This window comes from Coenobita brevimanus, chromosome 71 (assembly GCF_032717465.1).
Source record: "Coenobita brevimanus isolate Jiangsu-jjx chromosome 71, ASM3271746v2, whole genome shotgun sequence".
NCBI lineage: Eukaryota > Metazoa > Arthropoda > Malacostraca > Decapoda > Coenobitidae > Coenobita > Coenobita brevimanus.
Genome location: NC_137024.1, coordinates 29,346,315 through 29,360,618, shown reverse-complemented (window position 1 = coordinate 29,360,618; position 14,304 = coordinate 29,346,315). Strand labels below are relative to the sequence as shown.

At 38.9% G+C, this 14,304-nt stretch overlaps 1 protein-coding gene across 1 annotated transcript in view; it reads right to left on the bottom strand.

Moving 5' to 3' along the window:
* The window catches only part of polybromo (protein), a 740,816-nt gene that overhangs the window by 362,044 nt on the left and 364,468 nt on the right, over positions 1–14,304 (bottom strand). The window contains exon 17 of the mRNA XM_080277986.1: positions 8,589–8,724. Within this exon, the coding sequence (XP_080134112.1) occupies positions 8,589–8,724 (136 nt within the window). The remainder of the gene's footprint in view (positions 1–8,588; positions 8,725–14,304) is intronic.

Sequence of the window (14,304 nt, the reverse complement as noted above, 5' to 3'; positions counted from 1 at the left end):
TCAGGACCATGGTGGGAGTAGATAAAATTGACAAAGAAGATCTGTTTGTATGGGATAAGAGAGCAACAAGAGGACATGGAATGAAATTGAAAAAGTCAAGCTGCTTGAAGGATATCAAGAAATATAGCTTTCCTTACAGAAGTATAGACTTATGGAATAGCCTGGACAAAGAGATCGTCCAGTCTAAAAACTTAAACGAGTTTAAAGTTAAATTCGACTTATTGAGAAACAGCGACGGAAACCCACGAGCATAGTACATTCCGTGTATATCACAATTAGGTATATTCTTAAATATTTGAAACGACTTAGACAAAGAGGTGGTGCATGAGAAAAACATTCATGTGTGTAAAGGTAGACTTGATAAATGTGGATATGGAGACAGGACAACACGAGCATTGCTCAATTCCTGTATACTACAAATAGGTAAATACAAATAGGTAAATACACACACACACACACACAGTGATACTGAGGAGAAGATAACACAGGTGAATGAAGCTGTGTAAAGCTACAAAAATGATGTGGAAACCACATTTGCTGAAATGGTGAAAGTAAAGAAAGACTTAGAAACAAGGGTGGAAGAAAAAAGGATTAAAAAGGAAGTGAAAAGAATAACCCAAAACAATCCAAAGTTAGTCTGAGATTCAGTAGATACCAACAAATCTATAGTAATCACTGGTATAGAAGAGGAAGAAGTAAAAAACAAGATCTCAAGAGACAAAAAAGAGATGGCAAATGTAATGAGCTTATTGAAAGAAGTATCAGAGGAAATCTGTAGTAAAGACATAGAGGAACACAAAACGTTAGGGAAATACGAGAAAAGCAAGTCAAGACCTCTAAAGGTAACTTTCCAGAGTGTAAACACCGTGGAGGAGATACTAAAAAATGCAATCTTATGGAAAAAGAGTTAAAAAATGTATGGATAAAAAGATACCTAACACAAGAGGAACAGGAATTACTGAAAGAGAAGAGGGAGGAAGCAAAAACAAAAAATGAGGGAAGATCAGAAGAGGAGAAGAACACATTTTTTTTTACAAAGTACTGTAAAGGAGGATTGCAGGTACGAAAGTGGTACATAAACAGGAGGGAATAAAAAGGAGGAAGGTAGTAGAACCAAGTCATGACAAGTATATAAACAAGATGATAAAGTTGATGTACTCAAATGTGGATGGAATGGTATCTAAATTATTAGAGATGAATGATTATGTCAGAGAAAATGAACCACAAATAATATGCCTAACTGAAACAAAATTAACACCAAGGATATCAAATGACATACTAAACTTAAGAGGAATATAATATATGGAGAAGAGATAGAAACTTAAAAAAAGGAGGAGGAATTATAGTATTAACTAAGAAAAATCTAAAAGTCAATGAAATAAAACTAGATATACCCTCACATGTACAACTGACTGCAGTAGAGATCAACACATCTGAAGGGAAAGTAATTGTAGCCAATTTGTACATGCCACCCAGATCAAACACATGGGAAAGAGATGAATATGAGGACCTGGCAGAGAGCACAAAATTCAGAGACTAAGAGCATTACTACATAAAATGGAAGAGAAATCGGAATGAATTTTACTAACTGGAGATTTTAATACAAATATAAATTGGAATACTCTAGATATAATAAGCCAAGAAAGCTGTTGGGACCAAAAGCTCCTGGATCTCGTGCACGAGTTTTTCCTAACGCAACATGTGAGGGAAACCACCACAAAAAGAGAACTCGATGTACTTTCAATGCTAGATCTCATATTTACTATGCAAGAAAATGATATTGACAGTTTAATATATCACCCTCCACTTGGCAAAAGAGACCATGTAGTACTAAATTGCAACTTCAGAATAGCATATGACATAGTTAACAGCAATGAAAGTTACAAAAAGAGCCTAAACTATAAAAAGGGAAATTATCATGACCTAAAGAAGTATTTCTTAGAAGTTGATTGGGAAAATGAGCTTAGAGGACAAGATTTAAATGCTGTATATAAAAAATTCTGTGAATTTTATGAAATAGGAGTCCAGAAGTACATCCCACAGCACAAAGAAGCAGATAAGAAAATACAGAAATGGTTCAATACAGAATGTAAAAAATCAAAAGAAAGAAGAGATTTGTTGTGGAATAGATACAGAAGACACAATAGTGAAAGGGCATATAATAATTATAAACAGGCAAGAAATGATTATACAAGAATAAGGAGGGAAGCCCAAAAACAGTTTGAGGAGGATATCATAAATAAAAGTAGTGATCAACCGAAGCTATTTTACACCTACATCAGAAGCAAAACCAAAGTAAAAGATATAATACAACCCATTACGGATGAGGGAATCACCTATACACAAGAGAAAGATATTTGTGAAGCACTAAATAAGAATTTCCAATCAGTTTTTACAGGAGAAAAAAATTTTGAGAGGGACTACGTGGAACATGCATGCCCACACATACTACCAGATATACAAATATCAGAAAAAGTAATACAGGAGGAGTGAGTAAATTAGACAGAGGAAAAGCAAATGATCCTGAAGAAATTTCAAGTTGGGTGCTACGAGAATGTGCAAAGGAGTTAAGTAAACCATTATTTTTAATTTTCAAGAAATCCTTGAGTCAAGGTAAACTACCTGATATTTGAAAGAAAGCAAATATTGTCCCCTTATTCAAGAAAGGGAATAGACAAAATCCACTCAACTACCGACCAGTATCACTGACCAGTGTTGTAGGCAAGGTAATTGAAAAGCTTATAAGAAAAGCTTGGGTAAATCATCTAGAAGAACACAATATGATAACAGAAAGACAGTTTGGTTTCAGAAAAGGAAAATCATGTGTTACTAATCTGTTGAGCTACTATGACAGAGTAACAGACACAATACAGGAAAGAGAAGGATGGGTGGACAGTATCTATTTAGATTTCAAGAATGCATTTGACACAGTACCACACCAAAGACTTTTATGGAAACCGTACCATCAAGAAGGAATTCGAGGCAAACTGTTTTGTTGGATGCAAGATTTTCTCATAAAAAGAGAAATGAGAACAGTACTAAGGGGAAACTACTCATCATAGAAAGAAGTGACTAGTGGAGTATAACAGGGCTCAGTGCTGGCACCAATCATGTTTTTAGTGTATATAAATGATATAGACAGTAACACTGGAAATGAATGCTATCTAAATATCTTTGCAGATGATGCAAAAATACAAGGGAGAATTACTAACACAGACTTTTGTAAAGAGCTAGAAGAAGAATTAAATAAACTTCATGAATGGAGTAATACATGGCAAATGGAATTCAACGTGGACAAGTGTCATGTAATCAGGTTTGGTAAAAATGGAAAAAGACCTGATTGGGATTATACGTTAGGAAATAAAACCCTACACACATCAGAAAGAGAGAAGGCCCTAGGTGTGATTATCATTAACAGACTATCTCCAGCTGACCACATCAGTGAGAAGGTACGGAACATATATACACTGCTTCCAAATATGAGAATAACATTCACATACATAAAGGAAGACATGCTAAGGATAATAACATCATTCATCAGACAACCCTGGAGTATGCATCAGTAGTCTGGAGTCCTCATCTCAAAAAACATATAGACAAGACTGAAAAAGTTCAAAGGGCCGCTACAAGATGGATACAAAGCTTAAGGGATCTAAGCTACGAAGAAAGACTAATTACACTGGATCTACGAACACTACAAGAGAGAAGGAAAAGAGGTGACATGATAATGCTATATAAATGCATATCAGGGAAGGAGAAAATAAACATAAATGATTACTTAAAACATAGAGAAGCATCAGCAAGAGGACACTGCAAAAAACTGCATAAGAAGAGAGGTGATAAAGACGAGAGGAAATTCAGTTTCACAAACAAAGTAACTGATCAGTGGAATGCACTGCTGAATGAAATAGTGTATGCCAAAATAATTCACAAATTTAAGGATATGTACGATAAATATGATTTAAGACATGGGACAGTACGAGCTTGACTCATTCCTGTAAAGATACAATTAGGTAAGAACACACACACATACACAGCTCATGAAATTACTGCCGTATCAAACACCCTATGGCCAAATGATATAAGTCAGCCTCTCATGCCCCACTTTTGAGTCCTCATCATCACCATCCTAATACTGCTGTTATAAATGGGGTGGGCTTGATGCAGAAAGAAAGAGGAAAACATAAATACCATGCCCATCATTCTATTCCATCACCCTACACATGCATGCAAATGTGCACATGAGCATGCGTACATACACGAACGAACAGCCGGAGAGAGCAGACGTCCCAGCCATCGCTGCTAACCTTAAGTAGTTTCAGGAATTTGTCTGTCCTGTCTCCTAAGGTCTTGTCTTAAATTTAAAATAATGAAAGTTAATAGACTACCAAAAATGTAAAGATTTATTGGCTAGAGTATACATGAATGTTTGTAGTTTTTTTCGGTAACAGCTGTTTTGGTACTTAACCAACCTTAAACATGGCCGAAAATGTAAACAATGAGGGACTCGAATTTCAAGGATTTGATACAAATACCAATGTCATGGACTGGTTAAAACATTAATTATGAGGATCAGTGAACTTGAAAAGAAAGTAGAGAATCTAGTGATAAAGGATGTGTCTGAAAATACGGATACTACCATATAGATTCTGATCCAATCCAATGAAACAGCGAATGAAGAGATTATAAATTTGAAGCGGGAAAATGTTGAATTGAGGAGGAAACTAGAAGAGAGTACTAATAAAACGGAGAAGGTGAGTAATGTATTTGAAGAGCATAAGGTAAAGTGGGCACATGTAGAAGAAGAACAGAAAGAAGTGGTCAGCTTAAGAGAGATCATCCAAGAAGAAAGGGAAATGAACAAGAAAAAAATGGAAGAAAATGTAGTGAAAATACTGAAGAAAAAAGAGAAAATAGTGAGAGAAACAGTAGAAAGGAACAGATGTGTAGTAATATTTGGAAACAGAGAAGAGGAAGAAATGGTCAGGTTCGTAAGACTCGAGCGAGACATGAACCTGGTGAGAGGAATATTAGGCAAGATTGACCCCAAAGGAGACAAGTGGGTAAAAGAAACTGAGGAAGTAAGGAGGATAGGGCCTTATAAGAAAGGGGAAACAAGACAAGTGAGAGTCAAGTTTACATCAGAAAGTGTAATAAATGAGATACTTAAAGTGACTTGGAAATTAAGCAAAGAGGCGGGGATGGAAAATATTATAATAAGAAAAGATCTGAATGAAGAAGAAAGAGAAGTTTTAAAATCATTAAAGGAAGAAGTAAAGGGAAAAAATGATAAGAGGACAGAGGAAGAATGTAATACTTTTTTTTGAGAGTATTGGATATGAAAGTAAGGAAATGGTATTTAAGGAAATAGAAGTGAAGGAAACTAAGGGGGATGGCTGTGAAAGATCAGAAGTTAAGGAAGTGGTACGGATAGACAGTAGGAGAGAAGAGGGTATTAAAAACGTCAAAAATAATTTGAAGGTGATATATACTAATGTTGATGGTTTCATATCGACAAAGATCGAAATTAACGATTTCTTGAGAGAACATGAACCTGATGTCATGTGCTTTGTAGAGACCAAATTAAGAGAAGATATTGATGTTCATTTAGGAGATGGTAAATACAAACTGTGGAGAAAAGACAGGAAAGAAAAAAAGGGATGAGGAGTGATGATAGTAGTGAAGAACAACATAAATGTAGATACTGTGGAAATGGGAGAAGGCAGGGCTGAAGTGATATATATGAAATTAGAAACTGGAGAGAATGTTAAGAGAGATATGGCGGTAGTGTATGTTCCCTCAAAGACGAGAGCATGGAAGGATGACGAATACCAGGAGATGTTGTCAGATATGGCTAGCTACTTGCAAAAAATAATTGAGAAAAGCAATAATATAATTTTAGTGGGTGATTTTAACTGTAAAGAGGTGAACTAGGAGGAATGGTACTCGGGAGGCGGCGAGGATTCATGAGACACTATGTTATTAAATATAATAATGAATAATATGATGACGCAATGGGTCAAAGAAGAGACACGGTTTCGAGGTAAGGACACACCAGCAAGGTTAGATTTACTGTTCACCAAAGAACCCGATGTAATAGAATCATTGAAATATCTCTGTCCTTTAGGAAAAAGTGATCATGTGGTCACTGAGTTCCAGATGTTAATAGGGAACGTCAAGCCAAGAGACAAGCTTCATAGACAGGGAAGATACAACTTTGGGAAAGCAAATTTTACAGGATTGAGAAACTTTTTTGAAAATGTGGATTGGAGAAAACTCAGAGAAACAAGAGAGATATAGAAGAAGTGGGATATCTTTCTAGACCTCTATAATTTGGGAGTAGAAAAATTTGTACCAAGAGTAAGAGGGAAAGAAAACAGGAAAAAGGAGTGGTTTAATAGAAGGTGTATGATAGCAAAAAAAGAGAGAGATAAGGCGTGGAACAACTGGAGAAAGAGAGGTAACAACAGAACAAAGGAAGAATATAAAAGAACAAGAAATGAATACACAAGAATACGTAGAGAAGAAGAAAGGAATTTTGAAAAAGGTATAATAGACAAATGCAAGGATGAACCCAAACTGTTTTATAGATTTGTTAATGGCAAACTGAAACAAAAGGAAGGAATCACCAAACTGAATGTAGAAGGAGAGGTCTTTAAGGATGCGGCAATGCAAGCAGAAATAATGAACAAACGTTTCCAGTCAATTTTCACTAAAGAAAAGGAGCTTGTGGAAGGGGAGGGAGTGATTAGAAATGTTCCGGTGATAAAAGATATAAAAGTGGATGTACAGGAAGTGTATAAATTACTGGAAACTCAAGATGTAAGGAGAGCCCCAGGACCTGATGGAATTTCTAATTGGGTACTGAAGGAATGCAGAGAACAACTGGCGGATAAAATTCACAGTTTAATCGTATGCTCACTGGAAGAGGGGAAAGTGCCACAAGAATGGAAGAGGGCAAATGTGATACCAATTTACAAGGGAGGAAACAGGGAAGAACCCCTGAATTATAGACCAGTGTCTCTAACCAGCATCGTCGCAAAATTGTGTGAGAGAATCCTGAAAGACAGATGGATAAAATATCTGGAAGAGATGAATATTTTGGATGAATGTCAGTTTGGATTCAGAAGTGGAAGGTCATGTGTTTCTAACTTGTTGAGCTTTTACTCAAGAGCGATTGACGTGGTACAGGAGAGAGATGGTTGGGTGGATTGTGTGTACCTAGACTTAGAGAAGGCCTTTGACAAGGTACCTCATAAAAGACTAATGTGGAAACTAGAATATTTAGGAGGACTGAAAGGGAAACTTCTGGAATGGATGAGAGACTTTTTGAGAGAGAGACAAATGAGGACAGTAATAAAGGATAGGATGTCTGGATGGAGGTAAGTAACAAGTGGAGTCCCTCGAGGCTCGGTGTTGGCGCCAGTAATGTTCCTGATTTACGTAAATGATATGGTAGATGGAGTGAACAGTTATGCAAGTCTGTTTGCTGATGATGTAAAGATCTTGAGGAAGGTAGAGGTTGAGGAGGATTGTAAAATACTGCAGGAGGATTTGGATAGGATACACAATTGGAGCCGGACGTGGGAAATGAAATTTAATGTAAAGAAATGTAAAATATTGGAAATGGGTAAAAGTACCAGGAGGCCATCACTGAATTATTTGTTGGGTAATGAATTAATCACAAAAAGGAGAAAAGAGAAAGATTTGGGAGTGCTGGTCCAAGATAGTTTGTCACCAGAAAAGCACATTAACAAGATAGTTGGAGAGACTTATAAACTCTTGACTAAGACAAGAGTAGCATTTCATTATATGGATGAGGAGATGATGAAAAAATTGATAGTGGCAATGATCCGCCCCAGGTTAGAATATGCAGTGGTAGTGTGGTCCCCACACAAAAAGAAAGATATAAACAAGATTGAGAGAATACAAAGAACAGCAACCAAGATGGTCCCCAGTCTGACAGACCTGTCATACAGAGAGAGGCTGGAAAAACTGGATTTGCCTTCCTTAGAGGAAAGGAGAAAGAGGGGAAACATGATTGCAGTGTTCAGGACCATGGTGGAAGTAGATAAAATTGACAAAGAAGATCTGTTTGTATGGGATAAGAGAGCAACAAGAGGACATGGAATGAAATTGAAAAAGTCAAGCTGCTTGAAGGATATCAAGAAATATAGCTTTCCTTACAGAAGTATAGACTTATGGAATAGCCTGGACAAAGAGATCGTCCAGTCTAAAAACTTAAACGAGTTTAAAGCCAAATTTGACTTATTGAGAAACAGCGATGGAAACCCACGAGCATAGTACATTCCGTGTATATCACAATTAGGTATATTAGGTAAATACTTAAATATTTGGAACGACTTAGACAAAGAGTTGGTGCATGAGAAAAACATTCATGTGTGTAAAGGTAGACTTGATAAATGTGGATATGGAGACAGGACAACACGAGCATTGCTCAATTCCTGTATACTACAAATAGGTAGAGACAAATAGGTAAATACACACACACACACCTAGCTCATACAATTACTGCCATATCAAACACCCTATGACCCAATAATATAAGTCAGCCTCTCATGTCCCACCTTTGAGTCCTCATCATCAGCCTCATGTTCAATCTGTCGCTGTGCTCTGGTGCTCTCCAGTTGGGCATTGAGCTCAACCTCAGTGAATTCAAGTGCTCGGGACTTTAGCAGGTTGCCCTGCTGACACAATTCATCTCTGAAAGACAGAAGTATAAGAATTAAGCAAGGATAATTATAATTTCATGTGTCAACTGGATTTACAATGATGATGTGACACTGGGTGAAAAAGAAACAGAACAAATCATGGTGAAGACTGTTGTTATGGCTGTGATACCACAGTCCATTTGATCAGGCACCCATCAACTGCAGACAAGCAACTGTCCCTGCAAGGCCATCCTGTGCATTGTGCCAATGTTCCCATGCAGCTGATAGCGCCTCACCTTAGGGTGGACATTGCAGTTCGGTCTCCACCCAGTTAACAGGTGCACTATAGTAAGCTTGATGTCACCCCATTATTTAGTTTTACGATTACCACCCAGGGTTGTAAATACTTTCCTAGGTTGCAGGACTTTAGGCATGTCACACTGTAAAGTCACCAGAAGTGGAAGGGAGATGAGAACAGTTGTAAAGGACTAGCAGTTGGAGTGGTGTAATTAGCAGTGTACCTCAAGGGTCAGTTTTGGCACCAGCCATGTTCTTGGTTTAAGTAAATGATATGGTGGAAGGAACACAGTTATTTAAGTCTATTTACTGATGATGCTAAGCTATTAAGGAACATGAAAAAGGTGGAAGACTGTAAACAGCTACAAATGGACTTTGATAAGATATCTGACTGGAGTCAAAGGTGGGAAATGAAGTTTAGTGCCATGAAATGTAAAGGGATTTGGAAAGAGTACAAAGAGACACACAGAAAAATACAGGAAGGGGAATGAATGGATTAGTAAAACTAAAGAAAAGAAAGACTAGGGGTACTGTTTTCAGACAACCTTTTGCTGGAAAATCACATGACCAAGGTCACCAAAGATACACATAACCTTGTGAGAAACATATGAGTTGCGTTTACTGAGTTGGATGAGGAGATGATGAAAAAGTTGATTGTATCAACAATTCGCCTGAGGCTGGAATATGCCGCAGCAGTATGGTCACCACATAAAATGGAGGAAGGATTGAAAGAATACAAAGAGCAGCAACGAAGATGGTACCCGGCTTGAGAGAATTACCATACGAAGTAAGACTGCTGAAACTAAATCTCCCAACCCTAGAAAAAAGAAAGATACGGGGGAGATCTGATTAATGTATACAGAGTATTCAAGGGAATGGAGGACCTGTTTTTGTGGCACGAAAGGGACAGGAAGGGTCACGGAAAAAAGTTGAATAGGACCACATGCAAGAGACACATCAAGAAATAAAGCTTCCCTTACAGAACTATTGAAGCAAGGAATGACTTGGATAAAAAGGTGATAAATGCCATGGATATTTACAATTTCAAAACCAAGATGGACCTTCGTACTGTAGTCTGTAGTTATGGAGTCAGAACAAGCATAGTTCCTTTCCCATAAATCACAACTAGGTAAAAACACACACACACACACACACACACACACACACACACACACACACACACACACACACACACACAGGAAAGGAAAGCCGAATGGTTTAATTATGGAAAAAAAAAAAAAAGATACAGCATGGACTAGGTTAGAAAGAAGAAATAGTGAGAGTGTGGAATGAATACAGGGAGGACAGAAATTACTATTTAAATGTATGAAGAGAAGAAAGAAAGAAAGAAATATGAGAAGGGTAAAATGACTAAAATTAAGAAGGAATCAAAGTTGCTATTTAAATTTGTAAAGGGCAAAATGAGAGCATGGGATACCATAGTGAGACTGAGAGATGGGGAAGTGATGTATGATATGGATGAGTATGTAAGTGAGATAATGAATAATTGGATACATTTAGTACTTATAAAATGAAGCTGAATATATGGGATCAGGTGAAGGGAATGCTCAGCAGTTAGCCGAGACAGGAGTTGACAGAAATGAAATGCTACAATTGATGAGAGAATTAGATGTGTAAAAGAGTCAGATGGCATTGCTGGATGGGGAAAAAAAAAAAAAAAAAAAAAAAAAAAAAAAAAACATCCATCCATCACCCAATCACCCCACGAGGAACACAGAAACTCGGGGCTAGGCAAGTTGGTCCTGACACTTAAGATGACTGTGACCAGCCTCACCCATCCCTGAGTGGTATAATATGAGCAATAAACCCTAACCACCCCTTGGATATAAACCTACAGGCTTAATCTGATTGGGGTGCAATAATTACCCATTGGACCACCAGGCACCGTAATTTGGTTATATGGTTACCATCAAGCATAGTAAATGGTTTCCTTGTGCGCAGGAAACCATCTGGCTTGTCACTCAGTGTACAGTCACCCTTGGGCAGAAGGACGAGGAAAGAATGAAGGAAAGAAAGACAGAACAGGGAGTGTAAAGTCACCCGTAGGCAGAAGGAAAAGGAATGAATGAAGGAAAGAAAGAAAGAAGAGGAAGGAAGGAAGAGGAAGGAAGGAAGAGGAAAGGGCAGACACCCAAAGCAGCACTACATTGAGTGAGTGGATGGTGAATACCCCTTAAAAAAAAAAAAGAAAAAAAAAAAAAAATCAACTAGTGCAGCAAATTTACGATACTGCTCACTGAACACAGGAGAGTTGCCAATACATTGGAAAAGGGAAAATATAGTGCCATTTTATAGCGGAAGTGATAGAGATGACTCATTTCAATACAGACCAGTGTCCCTCACCAGCATTGTTTGCAAACTGTTTTCATTTAATTTCACATATACAGGCTCCAACAAGCTTGCATGCGTTGGCCTTGGTTACCTAATGGCGGCTCTCCTTGCTGCTCGATCTCTGGCAGCTTCCCTATTCAGTCCCTTATCGCTGAGGTCAAAAAACTGTATTAAAAAATTATTGCAAAAAGTTGAATAAAGTTCCTAAAAGAAAATGAGGTAATAACAGCAAAACAGTTTGGAGTCATGGAAGGCTGCTCATCTGTCACAAACCCGCTGGGTTTTGCAGACAAGTGGAGGATATCATGCAGGAGACAGAACACTGGGTAGACTGTGTCTACCTGAATTTGAAGAAGGTGTTTGACAGGGTACCTTACAAAAGATTGCAACAGAAATTAAAAACTATTAGAGGAGTAAATGGGAAATTGCTAAAATGGATGGAAAATTACTTAGTGGGAAGAGATGTGAGAACAGTTAAATAAGGCGTGTATTCTCATTGGAATATTGTGACTGGTGGAGTGCAACAAGGTTCAGCTTTGGCTCCTATTATGTTTTTTATACTGGCATATGTAAATGATATGCTAGAGGGCTCAACCCCTAAAACGCGGCTGTGTATGCGCGATCCCCCCCCTGTGGCGGGGTTGTAGCGGGGTCTGAGTACCTGTGGAAAAATATTTGCCAAAAATCACAGATTAACCCTAGAGCATTAAAATTTTTATGGCATATATTACTTACATTCAGCTATCTCCTGAGCCACATGTTGAGCCTTCGTTGACTACCAAAGGACTTGTGAAGACTTGCAAAGTTGGGTAACAAAGTCATCACTCTCACACCTCCAGAAACCTGGTTTTCTTTCTACCACAGCCTCAATCTGTCACAGTACACTTTATACAACAACGTACAGGTTGTTTGGAATCCGTATTTGTAAATAAGAACTGAAAATAAGGCTAAAATGGACGGAGCGCACGGCCGACATGCAGCGCGGTGGCGATCTTCCCGTCAATATTGTCACATTTGCCTTTTCTCGGCAAAAAACACGTATACTCCTTTTTTTTCCATCATAGGACTTCGCAAACATTTGCCTGTCACTATTACGGTCATAAAAATCAATGTCACTGCCAGTATTGTGGATTGGGACTGAGGAAGACCACCGCGGCGCGAGTTTATTCAGCCTTACGGCAGGCACTTTATTCTCGCTCCTGTCGGCCACTCGCACTTCATTTCTATCACTCACTTTCACTGTATCTGTTTTTTTTTTTGCCTTATTCATCAGTGTCACTGTCCAGTGTTATAAAAATAATATTTTATACACAAAAAACTTTCACTTTCAGAACATAGAATAGGAAAATATGCTTTTATCTTTTTACACTGGAGTGACTGTCACTCGCAATACTTATATGATTACTATGTACAATTATTTACAACAAAAAACACTGTAACTGTCAGTGCTTTTACAAGTACATACACTAATTTACACTCATCAGGCTGTCACTGTCAGCACGTAAAAGAAAACTAAACAATATTATCACTGTCGCTCTCAGTATTTTTCCCAATATTTTTACCCTTATTTTCAAAATCTACTTAGGCTGTGGTAGTCGAAAAAACACGGGTAAGCACAGAGGGAAACTTTGCACTCTTTGCACTGCAAGGAGGTGCGCCTAAAAGTTCTTTCCTGCCTGGTAGTGTGGCTGCACACATGACACCTCCTCAGTGCTTTCCCCCTCTTTGCGGTGGCTGGCAGTGGCTCCAGGCGGTGTTGCTGAAGGTAGGCCATACACTGTAGGCGGTCTGGAGGTGTGTGAGGGTGGCGTTTGGGACCTGTAGAAAGCACCTGGCCGTAACGCTGAAGCAGCTGGTAGACACAAGTCTTGGAGAATCTTCTGAGAGAGTAGTTGGCTGGCTTCCTGTTCTTGATTTTATACAGGATGAAGGCGTTCAACATGCACATGTCAATCAAGTGCAAGAACACCTTCCTGTACCAACGACGATTTTTCCTCAGACAGTCAATCTCTCCAATAATCATATCCGACTTGTCCACCAGCCGCATATTGACGTTATAGTCAATGACAGCATCAGGCTTCATCACAGGCTCGCCAGTCCTTCTGTCGACCTTCCCTGTTGCCAGCATTTCACCCTTGTGTACTGTGGTGAGCATGTTCATGACTCTCTTATCATGCCACCTGATCGCAAGCATCTTGTCAGATTTCTTCAGGTGCACGTCTCCCCGCTTTGACTTTTCAGCCTCTGGGAAGGCAGGGTAATGTGCCCTGTTACTTCTGACAGTGCCACAGGAGCCGACGCCGTGTTCAGAAAGGTACTTGGCGAGTTTTGGAGCTGTATAGTAATTGTCCGTATACAGGACATGATTCTCGCCAAAGTACTTTTCCAAAAGCACTTTCACCACAGAACCAGAGAATCCAAGGGGGTCAGTCTTATCCAAGTCGACATTGCTGGCGGTGTAGATGACGAAGTCAAGGATGAACCCCGTCTTGCAGTCGCACAGCACGAAAAACTTGATTCCAAAGCGGTGGCGTTTGCTTAGAATGTACTGGACGAACCGAAGACGGCCCCTGAACAATACCAAAGACTCGTCAATCACGACTTTCTTGAAAGGGCACAAGAACCTCGTAAACTTATCTTTGATCATGTTCAGGATTCCCCTCACTTTCCATAATGGGTCAGTTTGGGAAGGCTCATCATTATTCGCGAAGTGAAGATAAGTCATCAGCTGCCTAAAACGATCACGGCTCATGTATTTATTGAATATGGGTGTTGGGCACAGCTCATCGGAACCCCAGTACTCTTCCAACTTATGCTTCCAGTTGTGCGGCATAAGCAACATCAAGCCAATAAATACAAAAAGCTCGCGGATCGTCAAAGGCACCCATGATGCCATCCGCGACGTGGATGGCGTCGCAGCCTCACCTTCTTCTTCGCGAACTGGCGCACATTGCCCCTCGTACCTGTTTGTCTCGGTACAGAT